The following is a 27,721-nucleotide window of genomic DNA, read 5'->3' on the forward strand; positions in this document are numbered from 1 at the left end:
CGATATCGCTGTGATTTTCTCGCAGCGTATTGCTGTCGCCCGTGTGAAAGGCGCCTTAGGCTTCATGTGGGTGTTTGCACATGCCTTAACGCAACTTTTTAGCCTTAGGCTGTTTCGCACATGTGCTGGCGTACTTTCCCGTCCGTGCAGGAAAACTGCACAAAATGGAGCATGCTGCGGGTGCGATCCGCGCGACAGCGAAAAATGACATCCCTGCGGTTTTACTCATTCTATTTTGCGCGTGTACATTGGGCCTAATTAGTTCCAGATGTGTTCTTTTTGCAGCAAAATTACGCAGTGTTTCGCGCATCGCCTTGTGTATTGTACACACATTTGCACACCCCCATTGACTTCTATGGGGACCTTTTGTGCGCAAATACGCAGAAAAATAGAATATGTTCTATTTTTTTTCCCGCATTCAAAATGTTCATGAAAAAATACGGAAATGTCAACAAACACATTTAAATCAGTGTGTTCTACTCTCTGCTTATTTGCGCACAGATTCGCACTCAGATACATGAGTGTGAAGTAGCCCTAAGCGTAGAGCATTTTATCTCTACGGGAGAAGCGCGCAGAAAGAGTCAGACTGTCGGGACACGGAGCGGCAGCGGGGTCTCTGGTGAGTATCAAACACAGCTCACTAGAGATGAGCGAGCGTACTCGGTTCGGGTGTTTTTGAAATCGAGCACCGCTTTTTCCGAGTAACTGACTACTCGGACGAAAAGATTCGGGGGGCGCCGGGGGTGAGCGCGCGGGGGGGGGGGGGGGTTGCAGAGGGGAGTGGGGGGGGGGCGGGGGAGAGAGCTCCCCCCTGTTCCCCACTGCTACCCCCCGCTCCACCACGCCACCCCCCGAATCTTTTCGTTCGAGTAGTCAGTTACTCGGAAAAAGCGGTGCTCGAGTGCAAAAACACCCGAACTGAGTACGCTCGCTCATCTCTACAGCTCACTCTTGCCTTGTAATTAGTTTATGGGCCTCAAATGTGATGGTGGTGTCCCTTTAAGACCGCTCTCACACGGGCAGCTTTTACAGTGCTGTACTGAGCCTCAATTCACTTCAATGGGGCTGCTGAGACAAGCGTTTTAGCAAAGTGTTTCTAATGCGCAAAATCATGGCAAAATTGCGTGAAAAGAAACACACGAGAAAATGGCAGTGGCAGCGATGTTTTTGCGAGAAAAAGCAGCGCTGCAGCTGCTCCAGAATCGTGGGGGGAAAAGTCACCAGTTCACCGTGATTTTCTTGCGGCGATATCGCGATCGCCAATTTAAAGGAGCCATAATTCCACCGGAAAAAGAACACATCTGGAACTCGTTAGACTAATTAGCCATTTAAGTCGACGCCTTTTTGCCGTGTGCAAATAAACATGCCTTGTGGGCGCAAGAAGTACAGTAAAGTACGCCGATAAAAGGCATTGTTCGTTCCGCAAAACCGCTACGCTCATGCGCACGCAAATACGCATATGGTCGTGTGAATCTGGCCTTTAGGGTGCGTTCACACGAGCGCATAAACGGCGCGTTTTTGCGACCAAACGTATATACGTGACCATCTGAGGCAATGGTTTCGAATGTATTCGTTCACATGGGTGATTTTACGGCACGTAAAAACGGCAACCCGAAAAAAAACCGGAACATATGCGACCAAAATACGCGCCAACGCATATTCGATGGCCGAAAAGATACTTTGCAAAGTAGGAACAAACGAAAATACGCTTTCTAGCTCTGGTCGTGATCGGCGAAAAACGTTCTTTCCGGCGATTATACGCTGCGCTCATGCGAACGTAAATACGCCTACGCTCGTGTGAACGCACCCTAAAGGATGGAGGTTAGGCTCCTTTAACAAGCAGCGATAGATTGTTCGCATGAGCGATGACACAGTGCGCTTGATCATACGGGCAGAAAAATTGTTCGCAGTTGCGTTCACAAATCGTTGTTATTGTATCCGTGAATGTGAACGACGGAAGGATCGCTGATCACACGCAATTATTTTACGCCTGCATAAAATGAACGACGAATGAGAAGCGAATTGTCATTCGGCGTTCCCTCATTGGCCGTGTTTACACGGAACGATTATCATTCAAATTCGCACAATCTAACGATTTTTAAACGATAATCGTTTAGTGTAAAAGGGCCCTTATAATTCTACGGTACTCTGAACAAGTGTGATCTGGCCCTCAAGGACATCCTCAGACCTTACAGTACAACATACACTGTGGGTTTGCTTTAAGTGTTCCCCAATATATTGACTCCTTTTCCAGGCTGCACACTGCCTGACACCCCAGTAATAAGGCAGTCTGACGCCTCTCTGCGAATATAAAGCAGGTGCATTACATAATTTTACCACAAGGGGCGGTATAGAGACGCGTTTTCTCCCCATTTCAACCTTGTGCAATGGATATTTACGACCTTCCCAACATGGCCGACTTCAGACGTCGTCGCCTAGTGATTACGTCACGGTCCGAGAGCTGAAAGAAGAGCTGTAGTGGCGGGAGCTGGCGGAAGGTGAGCACATGAGAGTAGTTGTATTTACTGCTGAGGATGGTGCCGATCATGTATGATTATATGCACTCTTATAATGTGCCCGTCCTTCTCCTCAGCAGGCCTGTTGGTCTTGTGGAAGCCGTCGTCCCAAGCTGCGTTGTAGAGTGCATGCTGGGACTTGTAGTGTTGCATGCCATGCAGTCATATTATGCACTATGGGGCAGGTTTCTGAACCTAAAAGAACAGCTGTGTGCTGCCCCTGGCAACCAATCACTGTGCAGCTTTCATATTGTGTTCTGCTCTTACGCAATTAAAGCTGCACAGTGATTGGTTGCTATGGGCAACAGACCGCTGCAGGCTGGGGGAGTGAAGAAACTTGTAGGGATGGAAGAGACCGATAGAGGGGGTGGCTGTTACTGCTGGGACTAATATAGGGGACACTAATTAATACTGGGACCGACGTAGGGGACACTATTAGGGCACAAGCGTAAGCGCATTACTGCCGTGCAAATGCATTACGTAATTATGTGGTAGAGAATCGCTTACTCCTGCAGTTTTCGCCACGTATTTCACTAAATCTGCTTACGCAAAAATGCGCACAGACAGGCCGATTGAAATGGAGCGCAAATTCACTGTGAATTTGCTGCAATGGCCTGTTACGGTGCGTAATACTCGCCAGAATAGTCGTGCTGCATTTTATTTCACCTTGGGCTGCCTTCACGCTGACGAGAAAATCGCGTGATGCAAGAAAGTGCAGAATTACGAATCCCGTGCTCATCAATGGTTTCATTCCCATTCGCGATGTTTTCTGGCCTGCGAGATTTGTAAATCGCTACCCGCCCTATCTTGCAGCACTTTGCTTTTTTATATCCCGTGTTTCCCTAAGGAGCCTCCGATTTATCGCAACGCATGAGCTTGCAATTTTTGCGCGATGTGGTTTTAACATTACCAACTCCTTGTCGTTTATCGAGGGAGGACAATCGCGGACGGCAACGATGCGAGACTTTCAGGAAAAAAACCTTGCGTGACCAAAACTGCGATTTAGCTGGGATTTTTCTCACGGCAATATCGCAATGCCATTGTGAAAGCGCCCTTATAGAAAGAAGGCTGTGTTCATGACGGAAGCCATGACACTGGCGGATGTCTCGCACGATGGATCCCAGTTTAGCCTGACTGACCCCACTGACTTCCAATGGGGTTCGTCACGGTTCTATTGGGCTAAGTGGCGTCTCACTCAGCATGGAGGTTGTGGTGTTGCATTGTGACTAGAGGGTTAAGGCAGATACTCAAGCGAGCATCGCTCCTCTCGAGTATCTGCATACTCGTCCAAGCAAATGCGCGGGGGGGTGGCGGACGTGGAATTTTGCAACTGCGTCCTGCGGCGTAATTCCGTCCCATGCCAAAGCTCCCTAACACGCTCCCACCCCCTTCCCCCCGTGTAAATGGAGTAGTAATCACACGACGACAAGTCACGCAAATGTTGTAGGCCCCGTGACTTTGCTGAAGCGTCATGTGGCACAATGTGGCCCTGGCATAAGACGGCAAGAATAGGGCCGCACGCTTTCATATTCTTGTTATCAAATGTGATGGAATTGGCGCCAGCGCCTCCAGACGACAGCGTGAACAGTTTGCGTGTTTTCCTCCATTAACACCTACGGAGTGATATACAATACCGCCCAGAGCCATATTGTATCTTCCATGCGGAGGTGTACATGAGGCCAACGGAGAGCGCAACGATGCAACGTGCAATTTCTGTTAGGATCCATTGATGTGAAGGGTTAAAATAACGAAGCAACGGGTTTATGTTTGCTGTGTACCTGCTGACCGCAAAATAATAACTTCATAGAGCCGACTGCGTATACCAGAAGAAAGTCCTGTTGTTTAAGGGTCTTCAGACAGGGGCAATTAAAGGCGTAAAATAGAGAAGATGACCTGCTTGGTCCAGTGCCACTGATCCGATCAGCGGAGTGCCTGCAGTAGTCACCAACCACTGGGCATCTGCATGAATGGCATGTGACCAAAATCGCCCATTAAAGTCAATTGGTGCGTGGGAAAAAAAAGGAATGCCTTAACATGGCATGTATGTGCCCCCTGTTTTTTTCACGTGCCCATTGACTTCACCCCATTAACCCCAATTGAGCCACCTTCCTGCTACACACGTGAAAAATGAATCGCGTCCGCACATTCAAATTGCAACAGATACTGGTGGAAGACGCCTGTAGATTCGCTAGTGGAATCACGGTTTTTCCCTGAACGGAAGTTGCACTTGCCCTTGTGTCTTCTTCTTCAGCTTGAGTGTCGCTGTGTGCTACGTCGTTATTGTACCACACGTGCGCTAGTTGCGTAGCTCGCCAGTCAATACGCTGCAAATGGGCCACGTAAATACACCGTAACATAAGGTGCAAAAGAACACTGCAGTGTTAAGCAAATGGCTCTGGCGCAGCAAACATTTGTTGGGCTCTTAATACATCTGTAGATGAGAGTGGCGCTATTTCCGAATAAAAAGCTGAACCGCAGGTTTCTTCACATTGCCGTAGTAGCTCAGGGCTGGCTGTTCTTCAGGGTGACAAACTCCAGAGCTGCGTTCACAATTCTGCTGGTTGCCATCGTGAACAATAGGCACACTTGCCATCAGATAGCTTAGCTCCTGTAACGGGTAATGTGAGGGTACACAACATGAGCCTTAATGGGCAGCACAGTGGAAGACCATCACCTTGGGGTACTTTATGTAATATGTTGGAGTGGAGGGTGATGGACTGAGGAGCATGGCCATAGAGCGCACATAATGAGCCGACAGTCCCTATTCTGCACTTTGACTGTACAGTAAGAATAAAATTACTTCTCACACAAACTTCCCTTTTTTTCACAGGTCACCATCATGTTCACAGATCTGGCTGTCGGTCAAGGGCCTGGACTCTTGTCACCCCCATCTGAAACCTCTGCCAAGTTCACCAGAGTGTCCAATGGCCTGTATGCCAATCGCTCAGAGAGCTATCAACTAGGAGAACGCACCTTCACTCGCCAGTATGCCCACATCTATGCCACCCGACTACTACACATGAGGCCTCTTCTTATAGAGAGTGCAAAGAAGAAATGGGGTATGTATAAGTAAGAGAGCCCAACAAAACGGTATATGTGACCCGTCCATGTGGCTGCATAAGACTAGATAGGCAGGATTGATGATAGTAAAGAGGAGAGTGTATCCACACACTTTGCATTGCACCGCAGAATGCAGCTCCACCTGCTGGTGTGAAGAGGTAGAGTAATAGGTAGATTCAGTGGGAGTCTATATCATAATTCATATGGCTTGGGTGTGAATAAAATAAAAAGTGACATGTCGCTTCTTGATGGGGATTCCACATTGAGACATTGGCACATGGATTTACCTCTTTGAAACGGTTGGATGTACAAATCCATGGACAACTAGGCTGTGGATCTGTGCCAGATTTGACCAACATGGATTCCGCTGTATGCACAAGTCTGCCGTGGGTCACGGTCACATGGAGCGGATTCTCTGCGGATTTTACGTACATGAAATCGGCAGTATTTGCAGTAGCTGCAGAGTAGATATACATGCTGTGCAGAAGATCCGCACCACATCAATGCATTTTAAAGGGGTATCCCCGTTATGGAAGTTTTTAAAGATTTTACCCATCACTGGATGGGTAAAAACTGTTAGATCGATGGAGGTCTGTCTTTGGCCCCCTACTGATAGTGAAAACGACTGTTCCGTTTCCCACATTGTCCTCACTGCAGTAAGGAGCACACTAGACGGAGTGCAGGTCGCACTTCTGCAGTGTCGCTACATTCCTTTTTAATAGGACTGCCAGAGACAGCAAGTAGAAAGTGCTTGCGTATTTCCGTCAGCCCCCTATAATGGATGGCGCACCGGCTCCATTCAGTGATGTCACTACTCATGGGAGAAAGCACCCGGAGGTGTGGAGAACAGGGGAAATGGGACTGGTGGTTTCAGGATTGGTGGGGGTCCAAGTGGTTGGACTCCACCGATCTATCAATTTTAACCCATTCAGTGGATGTCTTTAAAAAAAAAAAAAAAAAGCCCCTTTACCGGATTAGCCCTTTAAATCTGTGGCATGTCAATTTATGTTGCAGATTTTGTGGGGGTTTTTTTTCTTCTCCCTAAGCAATATAAGGGGTGAGCTCTGCATTAAATCCGCAGCCTGTGAACATACCTTTATACTTGGTGTCTGTCTTACAGGTGATGACATAGCTGTGCGGAAACTATGTGAACTCCAGTCGGCAGAGAGGTGCTGTGTGATCGGAACTTTGTTTAAATCCATGGAGTTGCAACCTTCCATTTTGCGGGAGATCAGTGAAGAGGTACAAGCGTCTTCCTTGTCTGTCTTCAGACTCTTTTCTTATTTCTCACAGTCTGTATATTCTTTCTTGTATCGTCTGAGGCTCTGGTTATAACTGTGAGTCTCATTAATCGCTCCTATTAGTCAGATGGCCTAGTACAGTGACAGATCCGCTCACATCAGTCCCTGTCCCGCATGGGCTCAGATGATCATTCTTACTAGTTGACACACAGTGGGGCCAAATCACCCTCCAGTAAGGCCGCCTGCAGACGGGAGGGATTTCCCGCGGAATTTCCGTCCCTGAAAGCTGCCATAGGATTGCGTTAACAAACGCAATCCTATGCAGACAGCCACGCGAAATGTCGCGTGGCAAACAAATCGCGGCATGCTCTATTTCTGTGCGGGGCTTGCAGAGCCCCGCACAGAAACGTCACTCACCACCCCCACTCTGCGCATGCGCCGGCAGCCGACACATGAAAGAGCCGGGGCTGCGGGAGAGGTGAGTGCCCGCACTGCTCTCTGCAGATGCTCGGGTCGGGTCCCACTGCGAGAATTCTCGCAGCCGGATCCGACCCGGCCGTCTGCAGACAGCCTATGTCTTTGGAGTGCTGGAGGAAATTCGTACAAAGACTTGGATTGCAGAGTATCAGTAACATTTCTAAACTTTGCAGAATTGTATGACGGTTTCCAACTAGTATAAATGGTTCTAAGATATCCACATTAGGGTCACCCGCACAAAAGATCCGCAATTCAAAGTACCCATAGGGAAGCCTTGGCATCCGCAACTGGATTTCAGCATGTGGATTTGATTTGCGAACCGTTTGGTGCGGAAAACAAATCGCTGCAACCTCCATTTCAGTGCAGATTTGTACAGACAGGCTCAATAGAAGTCAGTGGGTGCGGACGATCTACAGTGCATCTGCAAGTACAATTGTGGATGCACTGCTAATTTGAAGGTTAAAATCAATTAAGGAGGTGGGGAAAAGGCTGGGAGGAGGGGTTGTGGATTTCTTTCAATGCGGATGATCCGCAGTGCATCCACGAACATCCACACGGAAAAACAATTACATTTGCGATCTCCCGCAAATGGTTTCCGCAGGTCTTCCGCTGCAGAAATCCAAACCGCCCCTGGACATAAGGCCTTAAAGAGTTTTTCCAGGCATTTGCTATTGAGGATTTGAACTTAGGATAGGTAGTTGATCAATGGGGATCAGCTGATCCTACTACCTGCTTACAGGGCAGTGAAGCTGGACGTCCTTGTTGCGGTTGGACCTAGAAGTGTAATAGAAGGTATCGCTCTAAGGGCTCCTACACACTTGCTTTTTTCTTTAACGCTGCGATATCGCTGCGTTTTTTTAAAACGCGAATGTCAATGGGACTTTCTTGTGTTAAAAACGCATCGCAGGTTGGTGCTTTTGCAATTTTTGTGCGATGGGATTTTAACATTAGAAAGTCCCATTGACAATTACGAGAGAAAAAACGCAGCGATATCGCAGCGTTAAAAAAACAGAAATGTGTGGGAGCCCTAACTGATTTCAATTGGAGTGAAGCCGGCTACACTACTGGCCCTGACCAATGATGACTATGCCTGGCTCCACTGAACTGACAGTGTGCTGAGATCCTGAGCGGCGGATCCCCAAACGATCAACTATGGATGACCTATCCTGAGGATAGGTCATCATTAGTAAATGCCTGGAATACCACGTTAACCTCTTAAAGCTACAGGTCGTACAGTTACGTCTTGCAGGTTCGGGTGTGTATGGAGGGGGATTGCGGGTTGACAGCCGACACCCACCCTCAACAGTTCCGATAAGCTGTGCCACTCATCGGAGTTGTTAACCTTTTAAATGCTGCCTTCAATCATGACAGCGGAATTTAAATGCCCCGATTGATGTTTGGGGGTCCTGCACTGCAGTGTGTGATGAGATCGTGGGTTGCTGTGCAGTTGCCAAAAGCCCCAGGGCTGTCATTGCAGATTGTTTATCAAGTTATGCCTATGGCATGGCTTGATAGGCTGCCTGTCAGATCACGGTATAATGTAATGCTATGGCATTACATCATACTCCAGGGGACTTACAAAAAAAGTTAAAATTTGTTTAGAAGTTTTATTATTAAAAAAAAAAAAATAGTATTAAAAGTTAAAAAAGAAACAAAAAACTCTTTTGCCATATTTCTAATAGAAGAATCAAAATAATAAGACAAAAACATATTCAGTATCGCTTCGTCCGTAAAAGTCCGATTTATCAAAGTAACGTATTATTTACCCCACGCGGTGAATGTCGTCAGAAAAACAACGTCAGAATTGCGGTTTTTTTGGTCACTTTGTCTCCAAGAAAAAATGTAATAGAAAGCGATCAAAAAGTCGCATTTACTCCAAAATGTTACCGATAGAAACTACAGGACGTATCACAAAAAATGAGCCCTCACACAACTATGTCAACGGAAAAGTAAAATAGTTATGGCTGTCAGAAGATGGCGGCAGAAAATAATTTACAAAAATTAAATATCTTAAGAAAAAGTAGTACAGCAAAAAAAACTATATAAATTTGGTATTGTAGTAATCTCAATGACCCATAGAATACAGTTATCGGATCATTTTTGTTGCAGTGTGTACGCCGTAGAAACAAGACGCACCCAAAGATGGCGGAATTTAGTTTTTTTCGTATTTCACTCCACCTAGAATTCTTAAAAAGCTTTTCAGTACATTATATAGTCCCATTGAAAAATACAGCTTGTCCCCCTAAAACAAGCCTGCAGACGGCTACATCGATGGTTAAAGGGGGGAGGAAAAAACGGGCCGTGTCCTTAAGGGGTTAATACTAAATCATGAATCCTGAGACATTGCTTGGCTGCTTCTTCCTGCAGTCATGTACTTCTAGGATCCTCCAGAAGGTGGCAGACAAATCATTCAGTGGCTGGAGTGTCTCTACAGTAGACCAGGGCTTCTCAGGCTTTTTCAGCTGGGGTCTCACCAACCAGACGATGGTAACACTTAGGCCTCACAAGTTACATGTCCATGCCAAAATTAAATATATTAATCAGCTATGCACCCTAATGCTGGAGCACCCGCTTATTCAAAAAGTGCCGGGACTTGGCGTAAAACCCCTTAACAAGTTACTGTTTTGGCGACTTTTTCTTTTGGAATTGAGGTGCAAGATGTTTAATACATATGCCTCATTGTTTTTCATGCATTTGCCCCAGTTATGGAATGTACCTACTGTATTATTTAGCTGCCTTATACCGTCACTATTAGAAGATGGTATCCGTAGCAATTGGCGGTTTTGATCCCCCAGCAGCAGCTTGGATGAAGGGGTCAAGACGTTCTACCTTAGACAGATTCCTTTTGTCTTATTAGCTCCAAGATGTCCATATCTACAAGCTTTGTTGACTGCACCTCCATTGAGCTCACTGTAATATAGATTGTCATCAACACCGGTTAGAGGCATGAAAATCTCCCAAAGGGACGGCTCTTTGATGGTGTCATTGGGTTCAGTGGAGCAGTGAACCGCCTAGCTCTCGTATGCAGGAATCTCTGAGTGTAGAGCCACTCAGTCAGCACCCATTAAAGGGCTTGTGCCAAGGTAGAAAGTTATTGGGGAGAACTTTACGATCAAAGGAGACCAACTGCTGGGACTCCACTGATCATGAGAACAGGGGTCCTGAGTAGTAAAGTGTTTGTAGTCCTTGGTAATCGGGTAGTAGCCCGTGGCTATATCCTCTGGCCATAAATGAAAAAGAATGAGAAATAGAAGAGTGAGAAGGAAGATGGGGAGAGAGAGAGGGAAAATAAATAATAATTATAAATATTAGGAAGGAGGGGGGTAGATAGTTGGTTGGGGGGAGACAAAGGGGGGCGGAGCCCAAGGCAGCCCCCGGGAGTATTTAAGATCCAGATCAGGGTCACCTCCCCGTTGATACATTACCTTATGTTCACATCACATTGTAAGCCTATGTTTCCAAATGTATCCATAGTGCTCCGTTCACCAGACAAAGGCCAAAAGTGTCCCTTTTCTTCTGTTGGTATACTTTTTTCTTTAATTGTATAGAAAATCATAGTCTCCTTCATTTTTCTGTGCGGAGGAGTTTACATGTAAGTTAGGTTTTTGCATGGGCGTCTGTATGCCTGTACATTGGCATATGTCTCCATTGGAGAGATACGTTAGGCAGATGGCTCTAAAGGTGGCTTTACACAGGACAATTCTCATCTGAACAAACTTTCGAAATAGTCACTGCCGGGTACAAACGGCTGTTGTTGAACGAATTGTTGGAAACATTAACATGTGCCAAAATATTGTTGTTGACAAGTAAGGGGCGGGAGGTTCTTTGGCTGGTGCGTATTTGAAAGTTTGACTCATATCCAACGTACGCCCGTTGGTTGCCGAGTCCGCTGAATGCTCATAAATACGTGTGAGCGGTCTTCGAGTGAAAACTCGCAGCACTGGATGTTGCATTGAAGGCCAAACCAGCAGGGACCGCAGAAGTGTTCTTTTAAAGACCAGCAGGGACTGTTCAGTCAAGGATCACTCGCACGTATTTGTGTGTTTTCAGGAACCAATCGGCGTTAAGTCGAAGGACAAAATGTTCAACAAAAGGTTAAAAAGTAGAGATGAGCGAGCGTACTCGGAAAAGCACTACTCGCTCGAGTAATTTGCTTAATCCGAGTATTGCTGTGCTCGTCCCTGAAGATTCGGGTGCCGGCACGGAGCGGGGAGCTGCAGGGGAGAGCGGGTAGGAACGGAGGGGAGATCTTTCTCTCCCTCTCTCCCGCCCGCTCTCCCCTGCTCCCTGCTGCGACTCACCTGTCAGCCGCAGCGGCACCCGAATCTTCAGGGACGAGCACAGCGATACTCGGATAAAGCAAATTACTCGAGCGAGTAGTGCTTTTCCGAGTACGCTCGCTCATCTCTATTAAAAAGCCAATCCGCATTCCGTGGGAGACGCTCGCCCCAAACAAGCACACACCTCCCTGCAAAGCTGATTACCTGTTTACACCAGATGATAATCAGTCATCTAGCAACTATTTTTAGGTGAACTGAAACTTAGTGACTAGTGAATGAGTTTTTGATCATCACCCGCTGACGGCCATGTTTACACGGAGCAACCGTCGCTCCTATTTGATCTATAAAGCGACTATTCGGACTCTAGTGGTCCCATGTAAAGCCACATAATGCGAACAGCTCAGTAATTTCCAGGAGAGGACTGAAGTATTTCTGTGGACCTGAATATACTTGCCTCCTCCAGAGCAGATTGTTATCATAGGAGGGGGCGACGTTCCTCCCTAACTAAACAATAAAAGCATGACTGACAGCTTGGCCTTGTTTAGACTGATTCATACTTTCAGGCATTTTACTGTAATTGGATCAAGATTTACTAAAATAGCCGTATATACACTGCAAGCTCTAATTCACATATACAGATGTCATGTTAGCGGCCAGCACCCTTTGCAGGCTTTATACAGTACTTCATTGTGTAGAGCCTATGACAAGTCTTTGCTGTTTGCACATTGTATCCGTCTGTCATTCTGGTGTTTTTTGCCTCCAGCACAATCTCCTGCCTCAACCTGCAAGGTCCAAATATATCAGTGAGTCTGATGAACTGATACTGGAGGACGAGCTACAGAGGATCAAGTTGGAGGGCGCCACTGATGTGCGGATGTTTGTGACCGGTGAGTGTCCTTACTTCCTGCATATTTAACACTGCAACAAAGGAATATGCTACATTGGTGCTACGATACATTCTGAGTTATCTTGTAGATATGATACCTTTTAATGGCGAAGAAAAATACATGATGTTATTGCGAGCTTTCCAACCTCTCAGGGCCTGAGGAAGGACCCTGAGAGGTTTGAAAGCTCGCAATAACATAATGTATTTTTGTTAGCTATTAAAAGGAAGGAAGGCTGAGCCAACCGTGAGCCGGCTACCCGAACTATACAGGGATTGAACTCACAACCTTCAGGTTTGCTACCATAACACTCTTTGCTACAGTTTGCTACCATAACACTCTTCACCACACGGGGCTCTTTAGTTTAAATGGATGAGACTAGCACATGCAATGTGCGGTATCCATGAAGATCAGACAGTCCTAAGGCTGGTGTGGCCGTGTGCTGGCCAGTGTTGGCCTGCTTTTACATAGCTCTACTTTGATGCCCGGCAGTTTGTCCCAGCGATGATCGTTCCTGTGGTTTTGCACAGAAACGCTCATTGCTAGTGAATGGAGCCGGAGTGGGCCGGGGATCGTTCCAGCCCGCCTGCCTCTGTTCTTAGTTGACACGAGCTGATTCATCGTTCAGGTTTTATGCATGCAAAAACGGACCGCTGAACACATTTTATCCTTCCTCTTCATAACCCTTCTCTTCCTCGGCCCCTCTAGGTGCTGTGATAGCTGTCCTTGGTGTAGAAGTCGATGCTGGAAAGTTCACGGTAGAAGATTTCTGCTTGGCATCTCTTCCCTCACAATCTCCTCTTCCGGAGTTGCAGGAAGACAGGTGGGTCTCCCCTCTCTGCATGCTATTCATCTAGGTAGCATCCAGGCGTCTGTTCTCTCTTACCCAGAGGCTTTCTGCTGACAGATGAGTGTTATTTTTCATAAAACTCTTATTCCTTCTAAAAACAGACCGTGCAAAACCACAATCCTTCTGCTGCCAAGCCCCGGTGCTTGGAATGTGTTGTAGAAGCACACTGAGCAGTTTCCTCTGGCCGCCTCCATAGTTCTTTATTGGTGTATTATTGGAATCCGTCAAGGTAGAAGAATATGAGGAGTGACTAGAGAATAAAGTTACATAAAACTTGAAACTATATAAGGGCTCCTTCACACACCGTTTAGTCATTATTTTTCATCTTTGTTTAAAAAAGGGGGGGGGGGAGTTTTTTACAAGGACTTGTGGTTTTATTTTGTAACATTTAAAATGTGTTTTTTCTCCCTGTGTCTTTGAAGGCCTATGGGAGATACGCCATACTCAGAGCGTGCTGCGTTTTGAAAACTGCCCAGTAGACATAAGGAGATTTATAGGCCACGCAATATTCCCCTGGGAAGTAAGCTAGGCAAATAGCAGATATAAAAAAAATGGTTCCAGCATCGGATGTAGTTAGATGAGGGATAAGACCTCCAAACAGAGCACAAGCTTTCGGCTGTAAGCCTTAAAGGGGTTGTCCAGTTGTAAACTATTGATGGCCCTGGACCACCACTGGTCAGCTGTTCTCCGCTCTGGTGCGCCTGTAGAAATCGTCTCCGTGCGCGAGCATGCCGTCCCCTGAAACTGCTGTTCAGTGGGGGTACGGTGGGGCAGATCCCTGCTGATCTACCATTGATGGCCTGTCCTAAGGATATATATTCAATAGTTTACAACTGGACAGCCCCTTCCCTATGCAGTAAAATAACAATTCATTGGGTAATGTAAATGGCCCGCTCTGGGTGGACATTGAGAAAAAACGCATTAACCCGTACAACATATCAATTCCGACCTGGTCCTCGGACCCCCTTTCCCTAGTACTGCTACAGATGAGGCCTCTCTCATATTATTCCCTCTTAGGCCTCCCTCATACAGGCATTTTTGTACAGCATTTAGCGCTGCGTTTTCAGCACTGCGCTGAGCGCTGTACAATGCACCCATTCAATTTAATGGGACTGCTCACACAAGGCTGCAAACGCAGCGTCCTTCAACCCTGCGCTTTGACAGCGATGCATGTTCTATCTTTGGGTGTTTTTAGCCCTGCTTCGTCCATTGAAATGAAGGCGCAGCGGTTTCAGCACTGCTGAAAACGCGGCAAAACTTGTTGCCACGTTTTTGGCAGCGTTAACCGCACACCGATTTTTTTTGGGGGGGGGGGGGGCTTGCAATATAAGCCCTACCCCGAAAATCAGTCCTAGCTACACTCTGATTGGCTGAGGCAGTCAATGAAGGGCTGTGATTGGGCATCAAGCCTGTGCCGAGAACCAATCCAGCAATCTATTGCCGGAGGTGGGGTTCTCAAACCTGGCTTACGGCAATTGATTTGTCAGTGCAGAGGAAGCCCGGAGCAGCGGCAGAGATCAGCGGCCGCGACCTGGATGGCAACGGCTAGGTGAGTATTGATTTTTTTTTTTTCTTTCAGCATCCTTGGCTGCGTTTTCAGCCAAAACGCTAGCATAAAGAATACCAGCGCTGCTTAAACCAGGCTGAATCTGCAGTAAATGCTGCGTTACTGCGAACGCCTGTGTGAAAGAAGCCTTACTGTGGAGAAGCCCCCGATTCAAATACAACCTGTCATCTAAGATCTCACCAATGCTACCAATAATTCCTAACCCACAGTTCCACCCAAGTCTGGACCTATCCCTTTTCACATGGTGGAGAAGCAACCATATAACTGCACTACGCCACTTATGCAATAGGTCAAAACTCTTTACTTTACAGCAATTCATAGCCACATGTAAACCACTTACTCAGGAATATCTTCGAATCAATCGGGTATTTCACTTTGTCCATTCCTTATCTTTGCCCCCCACACCTCCCCTACCCACTCCATTCGAAAAGTTATGTGCAGATGACCCCTCCCAGAGAGAAACCTTCTTGTATACAGTATGTTGAACAAACCTGAAGCGGAGGTATTCTTGAAGAGATAGGAGGAGGACCTGAGAAAGGAGATGACCCTAGAAAGATGGCAGCACTGTGGTTCCACGATCACTTAAGGGCCGCTATCAGGTTTCCGTCATGGAAACCTTGGTCAAAATCCTACATAGAACATACTTAGTCCCACAGAGAGTGCACCACTTGTTCCCATCCTCGCTCTGTTTCCGAGGCTGTCGGGCTCTGGGGAGTATGCTTCACACCTGGTGGACCTGTGCGGAAGTGGAGAAATTGTGGACACAAGTTCATCACTTGCTAAAACCGGTTATTTGTGGGTCCGATACCTAAATCACCCTTTGTTTTCCTTTTCAGGGGATCGCCCGCCTAGGTTTAAATTTAGAGGCCTGCATGGGGACTTAAGACTGTTATGCATCTATTCCGTTTTTGAAAATATCTCAATAAAATCTGTTGAAACTAAAATAACAAATCATGATATTATCGGCTCACCCAGCACCCACTGTGTCCCATGCCACTGCTCGGTCCTCCGCTCCGGTCTTTGTTGACAGCTGCAGTCCCGTCCAGATTACCAGAAATTGCAGAGGCTGAAGCCAATAACAGAGCTCAGTGATCAAGAGGTGCTGCCCTGTTAGTGGCTGCAGCCTCTGCGACGTCCCTTAAACCAGGCGGGACTGGAGCTCTCAACAGAGACCTGAGTGGAGGACCGAGCAGTGGTGCGGGGAGAAGCGAGTATATCACAATTTGTTACTTTAATGCATAGGAAAGGGGTTGTCCACAGATTTTACAACTCGGACAACCCTTTAATCATAGTCAGTCTAAGGCTTACAGTCGTAACGCGTAAGTGGCACTTTTATCAACGTCAAAGGCCTCGGCTTACTGTGCACTGATATCAGACAAGAACTAGCTGTCTGCAGATGGGTATCTTTTCCTTATGGAAGAGATGCTGCTTTGTCTTCTATCCTTAGTCGTGGTACCAGATATAACCTCTCCAATTTGTATGTCTTTTGAAAAGGCACTCCACAAATAAATGCTGTGTAAATAGACTTTTCAATAATTTGCTATAGACTTTAAAGTTATATACAACCGCAGTGTTTCTGACAAACCCTGCAAAGTACCGTGCGTCCTTCCAGCCTAAACCGGATGAGGCCCTTGGTAAAGAACAATGGGCGCTGAGTAGGTAAACTATCATTTTGTCCTCCTCGGGGATAAACACAAGACTGTGATGTGTCTTGAAAGGTTTGGCTTCCTGCCTGATTTGTGGGCAGTGAACTTCTAATCATATGACTTTAGTTTGGGGAAAACACAAAGAAAAGCGTTCGCATGGGGGATTTGCAAATGAACAGCCGTGTAATTGAACACACATGCCGGCTGCTCTGTGATCTGCTGTCACAGTGCATGTAAGAGATCACAAGGGGCCACGTCTGTATGTAGGGCAAGCCACGGCTGTTTATCCTCTACTGTATCCCTTCAGGCCGGTCTTATACCAGCGTGTGCAACTGCCAATTATGAGGGCAATAACCACTCGACTGTCCATTGTGCCGCTCACACTATGCGCACATTGCACCGTGTTCTACCTTGGCGCATATTATGTGTCCATACACGCCAAGATAGCGTATGGTTATTGGCATATCATTGCACACGTGCGCGAGAGATACACAAGTGGCCTGCAAGCAAACCCTTCCTGTGTGAATGGGCGAGGTGCTGCCAACAGCGATGACTTATGGGGGGGGGCGACCAATTGTATGAACCATCTTCGGTCATCCTGTAACACTGATTCAGGCCGTGTGAAAGCCGGCGTACAGTATGAGCCCTGACTTCGCCAAGCGGCGCTCGTCATTGCCGTGTCATTTCTTAACGTAAAGCCTTGCCTCGAGGACCGCTCTCACACGCTACGCTTTTACAGCGTTTACCACGGCGATTCAAACACTGCACTAAACACGGCAAAACCGCTCCATTGATTTAAATGGGCTTCGCACACCAGCGCTCAAACGCAGCGTCTTTTTTAACGCTGTGATTTTGGAACGCCGTCCGCTCTATTTTAGTGCGTTTGAACGCATCTCATTACCCATTGTAATGATGGGGTGCGTTAAAAACCGCTATCAAATGCTTTCAAACGCTTTTGAAAACATGTTAAGGCACCGCGTTTTTGTTTTCCGTTTCCGTCAGAGGAGCTCCAAACAGAAAAAAAGGTTGTCTTTAAATGCCACTAATTTCAGTGGGGTTTTCTGAGCTTCAGTTTTGCACAGTTTAGTTCCGTTCCTCTTTTACTTTCCATCTTTTTTACGTAAATAATAGCGCAGACTGCCGCACTCTTGTTTTTGTGAAAAAAAAACTAAATCAAACAAAGGAGATTTCAGTTTTATTTTTTTTACATTATGGGAGAAAGATAAAACAATACGAATTGGATACAAATAAAAGGAAACTGATAGAAATGCTCTTTTTTTGACATCCATTTAACACATCCTTTAAAAAAAATGGAAAATATGGTTTCCACTTGGTTCAGTTTTAAATACTTTTTCCATCCGTTTTGCTTCTGTGAAAACATCCATTCATAGTGGAAAGCAGAAGCCTGATGTGAACGAGCCCCGGCTTGCCCCTTCACCCTAAGCTTGTCTATGAGTTGCCCTTTATGCTCTTGTGTTGTACAAAAGCCCCAAACCTCTCGTCCGTTCCCATCACACACTGCGCAGAAATGGTTGCGACTCTGTACGTAGGTCTACAAATTCTTGCCACGCACTTGCGTTGTAAGACAATTTTTCTGTTGCTACTGAGGTTCATTTCTGTATTCTTTGCCTTAGTTTGTACGTTCTATGTGTTATTGAAAATGGAACATCTAGTTGCAGAGTTATAACCTGATTTAAGTGGAACCTGTTATCACATTTGACCCCCATAAACTACCGTATGGTGCTCAAAGGTGAGGGAGCGGGGAGTCTGGGGAACCATGTTTCATTTTCACCGAACACCCCGTTCCAGCGCTGTGTCTCCGTAAAAATTGGTGCAAACACACAGGTTAACGCTTTCTGCGTACATGTCTACCATTCATCTCCATGGGAGAATGGGAAAGAGTTAAGCTGCTGGCACGTGCCATCTTCGCATGGGCACAAAGCTGGATCAGAGTGCCCGGTGAGTATGAAACGAATCCTCATTGATACTCAGTTTGTGCGGCTCAAAGTGATCATGGTTCCCTTTATTAAAAAAACAAAACCTTCCTTGTGTTTTGTACGAGAACTTTGTGCAATTTTAGGAAATCTACTTTGGTATGTACAGTACATAGCAGCACATAGATGATTTTGGGCCACCCTATATATTGTCTTCTGTGACGCTTTTGGTCTTGTAGGGTACAAATATAAACATTATAGCCTATCAATAGTTTTGATCAGTGGGGGGTCTGAGTGATGAAATACCCCCGATTGCTAGAACAGAGCAACAGAAGTGCTCAGTCGGGTGCAGTCTATGCTTACTAGCTGAAACCAGGGAAAATCTTTAAGTCCATCTCAGCGAGAAAACTCTTGGATGCAAACTTCTGTTGCCTCATTCTAGAAATTGGTGGGGGTCTCGCACCTGGTCCTCACTGATCAAAAGATTGTTGAAAGTATAGTTACACTTTAAGAGAACTCTCTAAGTAGAACGGTACTGTGTTATGCCCAATGTAGGGCCACATGGGTGTTGCTGGCTGCTTCCTCTTCTGTGTAATGGATCAGTTTTTTTATTGAGGACCTGTTTGGCTATTTGTTCCAGGTATGTGCTGCTGACCTCAGGATTGGGGCTCGGAGGCGGCAGCGGGGAGAGCCTGCTGGAGTTGCAGCTACTTCTTGACTTGGTGACCGGGCAGGCTGGCGCAGAAGAGGAGCAGGGCTACGCAGCTCGCATATCACGTGTCATCCTGGCTGGAAACCTGCTCAGCCAGAACACTCAGGGCAAGGACTCGCTAAATAAGGTACAAGATATCAGCACTAGCAATATAAATTAATTCTCCAAATGCTATATTGACAGACTGGAATATGCACCTTATTAAAACCTGTGTGCGCAGGGCTGGACACCCAAGTCATCTGCAAGAAGTTGCCCATTTAGTAGCACATTGGACCTTCTTTGCTCTTAATAAAGGCAGTAATTCGTTGTGGTATAGATTCCATTAGGTGCTGAAATCGTTCTGTAGGAATATAGGCCCATGTGGACAGGAAGCTTCTTGTAGTTGGCCAAAATTAGATGGAGGTGCTGATAGGACAGGAATGGTTCATCAATTCATGCCACTTGTGCCAAATTCTGCCCTTCCCATCAGCATGGAGCAACAGAGATCTGGATTCATCTGACCAGGTGATGCTTTTTCACTGGTCAGTGATCCAATTTTTGCATTCTTTTACGTACTGGAATCTTGTCTTTCTGTTTTCTTAGCAATGGTGCTGAAATGGGTCGTCCGCTGTTATAGCCCATCCGTGCTAAGGAACAAGACGTTGTGTGTTCGGACATGTTAGTTGGAGCACCAGTGTTGTATTCGGCTGTAGTTTCCATAACTGTTCATGAGAATGATTTTTGACATCCTCCTCTGATCCTTTCAGTCAACAAGTTGTTTACATCCACAGGATCCCCTTCTGCTGAATGTTTTCCTCTAGTCTCAGTATACTCTCAACAACACCGCTGCACAAGAAAACCCCATAAGGTTGGCAGTAAAATCCTGGCCCCGGCCGGTCTAGTACCAATGGCCAGGCCTCACTGGAAGTCACTCGATTCACTCAATGGAACTATTTAATGTGGATTCACATTGAAACCGATCCTTGGGAAAACTTTCCGTGTGATTTTATACTGATCTAATTTTCTATACAGGGAAGTGCCAATCGTGAAGGGGCTCAGGTCTCTAATAAAGTGGTAATTCAGTGTATATTCCAGGGTTGTCGAGTCAGTAGAAATGTATTGAGTCCAAATCCTGCTTCACAATATTATGTATTAATGTGTAACGGATATTAAGTCTGATGTTACCATTTTTCTGCAGTGAATTTGTTATTGGTTATTATACATGAGTTATTTATGAAGGAGTTGGAATCAAAGTGTGGAAAAAGAGAAGTCAGACGTTTTGGCGTACCATCTCCTCATCCCTGGCATGGCCCGTTCTTGTAATGTATAGCTTTCTTGCCAGCAGATGACGGGCAGCAGTAGTTCTGTTACTAGAGGCCACCACTACTATTTGTGAAGAGACATTCATTGACAATGACACATATAAACAAAATGCTCCTTGTCGGCAGGAACGTCCATCCTGAGGAGGGGGAAAGTACAGCTTTTGGGTATTGAAGACGTTCTCTAAACTTGTACTCTTCTGTACTGTGCAGGCCAAATATCTGAGTAAGAAGACTCAGGCGGCGAGCGTAGAGGCCGTGAAGATGCTGGATGAAATCCTTCTGCAGCTCAGTGTAAGTCTTGTCGCGGATGCGATCCTGCCAGCAGTGGCGTCGGCGTGTACCTCACATTTTCTGTACTGCGGCTTGCCATTGGAAATGCGAAGTACAGGTTTTTTTTTCCAAAATCTCCTGCTTTTCCAGTGGAATCCCCAGCCCGTCCTCAATGTTAATCCGGGCTAAAATGGAGCATGCTGCAATGTGTTTTCCGCACGCGGAATCTAGGAAACGGATCCGCATGTGATAATTGAGGTGCAGACACCCATGCTTCCCTATAGGTGGCTTGAACTGTGGATATTCCACAAATCAAATCTGCCCATGGACATTGTATCTTATTCTAGTAGTTCTCTTTTCTATGAATGGAACTTAATGCTAAAACTATATATACTACAGGACTGAAATAATACTAAGGACCTAAAGGTACAACCACTGCAACTTCACCAATTGGACTTCCATAGCCGCAACCGCACACACAAGAACTGACCAGTGTTATAGTGGTGCCATTATGGTGCTTTATGCAATGACTAGTCACATGCCATTATCTGACAAACTGGATTTGGCTAATACCCAAAAACCACTTTCTGCCCAAATGTAGTGCGCTAACTACTGCATTTGGTGCGGAAAGTCCCCATTTCGTTTCAGTGGTAGATCTCCATCCTAATATGTTGCACAGTTAAGATTTGGATGTTCTAGCTTGCTGCAGTAGCTCGGAGACCCCCTTTCTTGGCATGGCAATGCCCCTGTAAACAAAGTGAGATACATAAAGAAATGATTTGGTCGCTGTTACGCTCACCTGGTAGAGTTGTATTAGAACAGACACAATTCTGAGAAAGGCTTGTGGTAGATATTCCAGCTGCAGCCAACTTCTGCGCCAGTTGGATCACATCACCACCATTGGAGGCTCCGTGGTTTATGCAGGAGAAAGCAGGAGGTGTCGGTATTGCGGGTAATAGAGTCAAAAGGTGTAGATGTAAAAGGATGTTTCCTGGAATAGTAAAGCAGTAAGGCCTCATGTCCACAGGGAAATTCGGGCCCGCACGGATTCATCATACAGAATCCTGCAGTGGGTTCCTCCTTTCCCGCAGACATGAGGCAAAAAAAAATAAATTATACTTACCTCTCTGGATGCTGCGGGTCTCCCCTCCTTCGCTGCTGGATCTTCTTTCTTCAGCCCGGCGGATGTGCTCGACCCGCCTGCAGTGTGCTGCGCGCATGCACCGTGCACGTTTTGTTTTTTTTAACTCCTGCTTTCCCGCGGTCTGCAGCACGGACGCAGTGACAGCTGTGTCTGTGCCACAGGACCGGACGGCTTCCATAGGCCTCAATGGAAGCTGCGGGAGCTTCCATGTGGGAAAACTGCATGAAATGGAGCATGCTGCGGGTGCTTTCCCGCATGTGCGATCCACGCGCAGGGAAAAATGACATCCGCAGGTATTTAATTACCTGCGAGTGTCCAATGATTCTCTATGGGCGCGGAACACACGTGCGGGAGACCAGCGCGGTTTTAGGAATTCCATTTTGCCCGTGGACATTGGGACTAAAGGCTACACGTCAAACTGAAGTGCTGTCTCACAGGGGCTAGTTGTGTAGTTTAGCCAGCGGTCACTACCTTGGACCGCACTGTAGTTTAGCTGTGGTTGGGTGTTTACTAACACAATTCTAAACTGACTCTTTTTGGCTCTTTACTGTGTCTGGAAGTCAATCATCAGACTCCTATACAATTAACCAGCCGACACTTTGAAAAAAGTTTGTTATATAATCATTCAATAACGCACTCATTCAATATAAGTGTCGCAGGCCAGAATTTTTTCAGCTATATCAACTCAGTTCAGCGGCTATTACCCGGACGGCATTATAATGTGCTTGCCCGTGTGTCCATCAATACTACACTAAACTAGTCCTTGCAGCAGCGTCTTAAGTGTATTGAGCATCAGCTGTCAGGCATCAGCATATAAAATCAGATCTGTGCAGTTTAGCTGTGGTTGGGTGTTTACTAACACAATTCTAAACTGACTCTTTTTGGCTCTTTATTGTGTCTGGAAGTCAATCATCAGACTCCTATACAATTAACCAGCCGACACTTTGAAAAAAGTTCGTTATATAATTATCAAATAACGCACTCATTCAATATAAGTGTCGCAGGCCAGAATTTGTTCAGCTATATCAACTCAGTTTAGCGGCTATTACCTGGACGGCATTATAATGTGCTTGCCCGTGTGTCCATCAATACTACACTAAACTAGTCCTCGCAGCAGCGTCTTAAGTGTATTGAGCATCAGCTATCAGGCATCAGCATACAAAATCAGATCTGTGCAGTTTTGATGCTCACTACACAGATTGATCAACAACAACAAATCTAGTATAATCTAATAAATTGTCTCAATTTCGTCCTGATGAAGCAGCGGTAAATTTATTTTACCCGTGCTGCAGAAACGCGTCGACGATTACGGACGACTTCTGTTGGCTTTAGTCGTTATTAGACTACAGCGTTTGACACACACATGAATCAAGTGTATGTCTGTCGTGTACTATTTATACTATAAACGTTGTTGACTCCTTCTGATATAATTGGCATAAGGAATTGTCAACACCACTTTAGTCCAGCTTTTTATTAAAACATTTAGATCGCTGTCAGACCCAACATAGGTTGGGATTATATCACATTTTTGGGTCTTGACGGACCGTTGCCCCTATCGGAATAGCAATTGTAGCAATTGACATATGGACACAGGGCATTGTTGTCACAATTGGATATGAATATAATAATATTTTTTTGTGTAATGGATTGCTGAGTATCAGCACCCCTTACTTAATACTGTGGAGTGGCAATATATCCTGGTGTGAACGAGGCCCTCTAACATAACGCGCACGTTTCCACCAGTGGATAATAACCACAAGCTAATTATTTAGTGACCACCTTTTTGGCCCCCTTTTATAGTAAACGGCCACCGCTTTCACTAATTCATTTTACGCCCTCACAGTATTACCTACCTCTAAAACCAATGAGGTCGGTATGAATTGATGTATCTAAGCCAATTGCTTAAATTCCCATAGGTTTTTTGTGTGTTTGTCTCTTTGTGTCTGTTTCGGGTCTCAATTACCCCCGGAATCTAGAGGGGTTTTTTATCCTTTAAATTAATAAAGATTATATTTTATTTTCGGGCCTTTTTCAGTGAGAAATATTCTGCCCAAATGTAGTGCGCTAACTACTGCATTTGGTGCGGAAAGTCCCCATTTCGTTTCAGTGGTAGATCTCCATCCTAATATGTTGCACAGTTAAGATTTGGATGTTCTAGCTTGCTGCAGTAGCTCGGAGACCCCCTTTCTTGGCATGGCAATGCCCCTGTAAACAAAGTGAGATACATAAAGAAATGATTTGGTCGCTGTTACGCTCACCTGGTAGAGTTGTATTAGAACAGACACAATTCTGAGAAAGGCTTGTGGTAGATATTCCAGCTGCAGCCAACTTCTGCGCCAGTTGGATCACATCACCACCATTGGAGGCTCCGTGGTTTATGCAGGAGAAAGCAGGAGGTGTCGGTATTGCGGGTAATAGAGTCAAAAGGTGTAGATGTAAAAGGATGTTTCCTGGAATAGTAAAGCAGTAAGGCCTCATGTCCACAGGGAAATTCGGGCCCGCACGGATTCATCCTACAGAATCCTGCAGTGGGTTCCTCCTTTCCCGCAGACATGAGGCCAAAAAAAATAAATTATACTTACCTCTCTGGACGCTGCGGGTCTCCCCTCCTTCGCTGCTGGATCTTCTTTCTTCAGCCCGGCGGATGTGCTCGACACGCCTGCAGTGTGCTGCGCGCATGCACCGTGCACACGTTTTGTTTTTTTTAACTCCTGCTTTCCCGTGGTCTGCAGCACGGACGCAGTGACAGCTGTGTCTGTGCCACAGGACCGGACGGCTTCCATAGGCCTCAATGGAAGCAGCGGGAGCTTCCATGTGGGAAAACTGCACAAAATGGAGCATGTTGTGGGTGCTTTTCCGCATGTGCAATCCACACGCCAGGAAAAAATGACATCTGCAGGTATTTAATTACCTGAGAGTGTCCAATGATTCTCTATGGGCGCGGAACACACATGCAGGAGACCAGCGCGGTTTTAGGAATTCCATTTTGCCCGTGGACATTGGGCCTAAAGGCTACACGTTTCAGCATCTGCACCTGACTAGATGGCCTGATGAGGTCACTGATGCTGTGCTGAAACGTGTAGCTTGTGTTTACTTGTCCAATAAATACCCTTTTATATTAACACTTTGCCGTTCCATCACCAGCAGCATTGAAGGCCTCCTAATTTTTTCTGCCAACTCCATTACCAGCAGTGCCCAAAGCTTCCCGTTTTTTCCTGCCAACTCCATTACCAGCAGTGCCCAAAGCTTCCCGTTTTTTCCTGCCAACTCCATTACCAGAAGCAGCAGAACTCCCCTTTGTTTTCTTGCCAAGTATTTACTAAAGGCATTTATCAAATGTTCACATCCTTGAATCTTTGTGGATCACACAAATTTACGTATTCACAATCGTGAAGAACATCCGTGTCAGTGGCCCGTGTGGTTATGGTGTCTCTTCTTTGTATCTAGGCCTCTGTCTCTGTGGATGTCATGCCCGGCGCCTTTGATCCTACAAATTACATCCTCCCTCAGCAGCCCCTGCACCGATGCATGTTCCCTCAGTCCGCACCGTTCTCCACCCTTCAACTGGTAACAAACCCCTATGAAGCAGAAATCGATGGCGTCAGGTACTCCTTTTACCACTATAAGACGTGATGATTAACTTCTATACCCTGTTCTGACAGTCTGGTATTTTCATAGGTTCCTGGGCTCAGCTGGTCAGAACATCACTGATATATACAGGTACTCCAGTATGCAGGACTATCTGGAGATCCTGGAATGGACTTTACAAGTCGGGCACATGTGTCCTACGGCGCCAGATACTTTGGGTGAGGGGAAGTCTATGTAATACGTTTCACACTGGCAATATCCATAGAACATGACAATGTTAGCACCATCGTGCCCAATAATCTAGTTTTTTTAATACTCTGACACATAGAATATTAATAATTTACATATACACTGTAATTCATGTGTAGAAATGTACATTTTATAACTTTTATACAAATATTGTGATTAGCAGAGTGCACTGAAATGTTGATTCTAGCCTATCCTTGATGTGTATTTATACATGTGCCACGTAATAGAGTTGGGCCCTACATTTAGCTGTAGTTAAGGTGGTTCCTGGTCACTGGACAGTATCTCTTTAATTGAGCATTACTTACCCCTCCACCGGTGCTGGGATCCAGCGCTGCAGACCCGCTGTGGTCCCGGCATTTGTTGTGACAGCTGACCTCGCCAGAAGTCAGGTGACCGCTGCAGCTTCTGATTGACTGCAGCAGTCACCTGACTTTCAATGACATCCGCTGTCACAACAAACACTACAGGTGGGGTTGCAGTGCTGGATGCCAGCGCTAGTGGAGGGGTAGTAATGCTCAGTTTATTTTACTACAGTCAGCCCTATTAAACAGATGTTGTTCGGTGAACAGACAACCCCTTAAAGTAATGGCTGGTCTACCTTTAAAAAATCTCTTTTCCATATGGGGCAGAGCAGAGAGCCACTGAGTATCAGCCTGGTCGGCTTCATTTAAAGAAGGGATTTAACCCCTTCATCTAAATATATTGCACGCTACTACATGTTTGATATTTATGTGAAGAGTTAGTGGATGAGATTTGACAAAATTACTACAAAAGAAAAGTGGAGCACTTGTCAATTTTTTTCATCATTTTCAAAATGGCCTCTGAATAGTGAGCTGAAGCCTGGTTGGTCGCTAGAGGCTGCTAACTTTCTTGAGTAAAAAAAAAATAACTTAATAGAATAGCCAAAATACAACATTTCCACAACATGGCAGCCACGAAAAATACCACAATAGAGTCTACGGCAACATAGTACCACTGTAATAACAATAGAGTACAATGCTTGCAGAGTCAGATCGTACAAGAAAGTCCTGAAGATCATGGCGATCAGGGGGGTTCAATATAGTCAGGTACGAAAAAGCCAGGAGAAGAAGACTCCTTATCAGCCCCTGACAATTCTAGTCCACCCTGAATGCCTCATCCGGGGGTTACCTCCCTGCTAAGGGCAATAACCCTGTTCAGAGAATACCCCAGCAAAAGGCTGATCTATTGAGTACCTTGTAGGAATATAAGCCAAAAAAACACTGCAGTTCCTATGTGTTTCACCCAGGAACGACACTGGACTAATCGGGGTAGACTACAGAGATCCGTACCAGTGGGTGGTGAGTCAGTAACCTCTTGTGTTAGGCATTATCTGTTGCATGCGTTATGTTTTCAGATACTTTGTGTATGACAGCACCATACTCTGCAGGGTATTCAGATAACAGGTTATCCTTTTGTAGGGGCATTCAATCTACAGGGTCACCCTGATCAGGGCAGTCACCATGTGGTTAAGATTTAGGCATTGAGGGTGGACTAGAAATGTCAAGGAGGCTTACTTAGGGGGCAACTATTTGAAACTATTTGAATCCTTGGGTTGTCCGCTTGCTCCTGCTCAAGGAGAATTCGGAGCAGGTGGTGCCAGCAGCCACACCCTTACATGGCCTGTTGACAAGCCCAGGGAGGAGGATCAGAGGGTACATTGAGGGCTCGGCCACGAAAGGCAGCATCCAATGGGATAGGTAGCTCCAAGGGATCCTTCTTTGCTGGTGATGGGGAGTTTGGGTGATGGGTTTAACCCATTTAGGGCCAGTTTAAACAGACCGCTGTTCATCTGTAACTGCCCGTTGACTGTGAATGGAGGCGGCCGGGCCAGATTGATGCCCAGAGAAGTGTTGATAAAAAGTTCCAGCGAACCCTATAGCCCAGGAGATACGGTACCGACGCCCTCCTTTGTTAGGTTATATTTACATGGGCGAGTGCGATATCGGTCTGAGAAACTGGAATCACACAATTAAACCTGCGA

The 27,721-nt window shown here is 46.0% G+C and overlaps 1 protein-coding gene across 1 annotated transcript in view; it reads left to right on the forward strand.

The window, feature by feature from the left end:
• Positions 1–2,424: 2,424 nt before the first annotated feature.
• Positions 2,425–27,721, forward strand: part of POLD2 (DNA polymerase delta 2, accessory subunit) — a 29,828-nt gene continuing 4,531 nt past the window's right edge. The window contains exons 1-9 of the mRNA XM_066593163.1: positions 2,425–2,498; positions 5,347–5,575; positions 6,697–6,818; positions 12,338–12,461; positions 13,167–13,281; positions 19,096–19,294; positions 20,679–20,759; positions 25,330–25,487; positions 25,561–25,688. Of these exons, the coding sequence (XP_066449260.1) occupies positions 5,356–5,575; positions 6,697–6,818; positions 12,338–12,461; positions 13,167–13,281; positions 19,096–19,294; positions 20,679–20,759; positions 25,330–25,487; positions 25,561–25,688 (1,147 nt within the window). The 5' untranslated portion in view covers positions 2,425–2,498; positions 5,347–5,355. The remainder of the gene's footprint in view (positions 2,499–5,346; positions 5,576–6,696; positions 6,819–12,337; positions 12,462–13,166; positions 13,282–19,095; positions 19,295–20,678; positions 20,760–25,329; positions 25,488–25,560; positions 25,689–27,721) is intronic.

This window comes from Eleutherodactylus coqui, chromosome 2, assembly GCF_035609145.1.
Source record: "Eleutherodactylus coqui strain aEleCoq1 chromosome 2, aEleCoq1.hap1, whole genome shotgun sequence".
NCBI classification, from domain to species: Eukaryota; Metazoa; Chordata; class Amphibia; order Anura; family Eleutherodactylidae; genus Eleutherodactylus; species Eleutherodactylus coqui.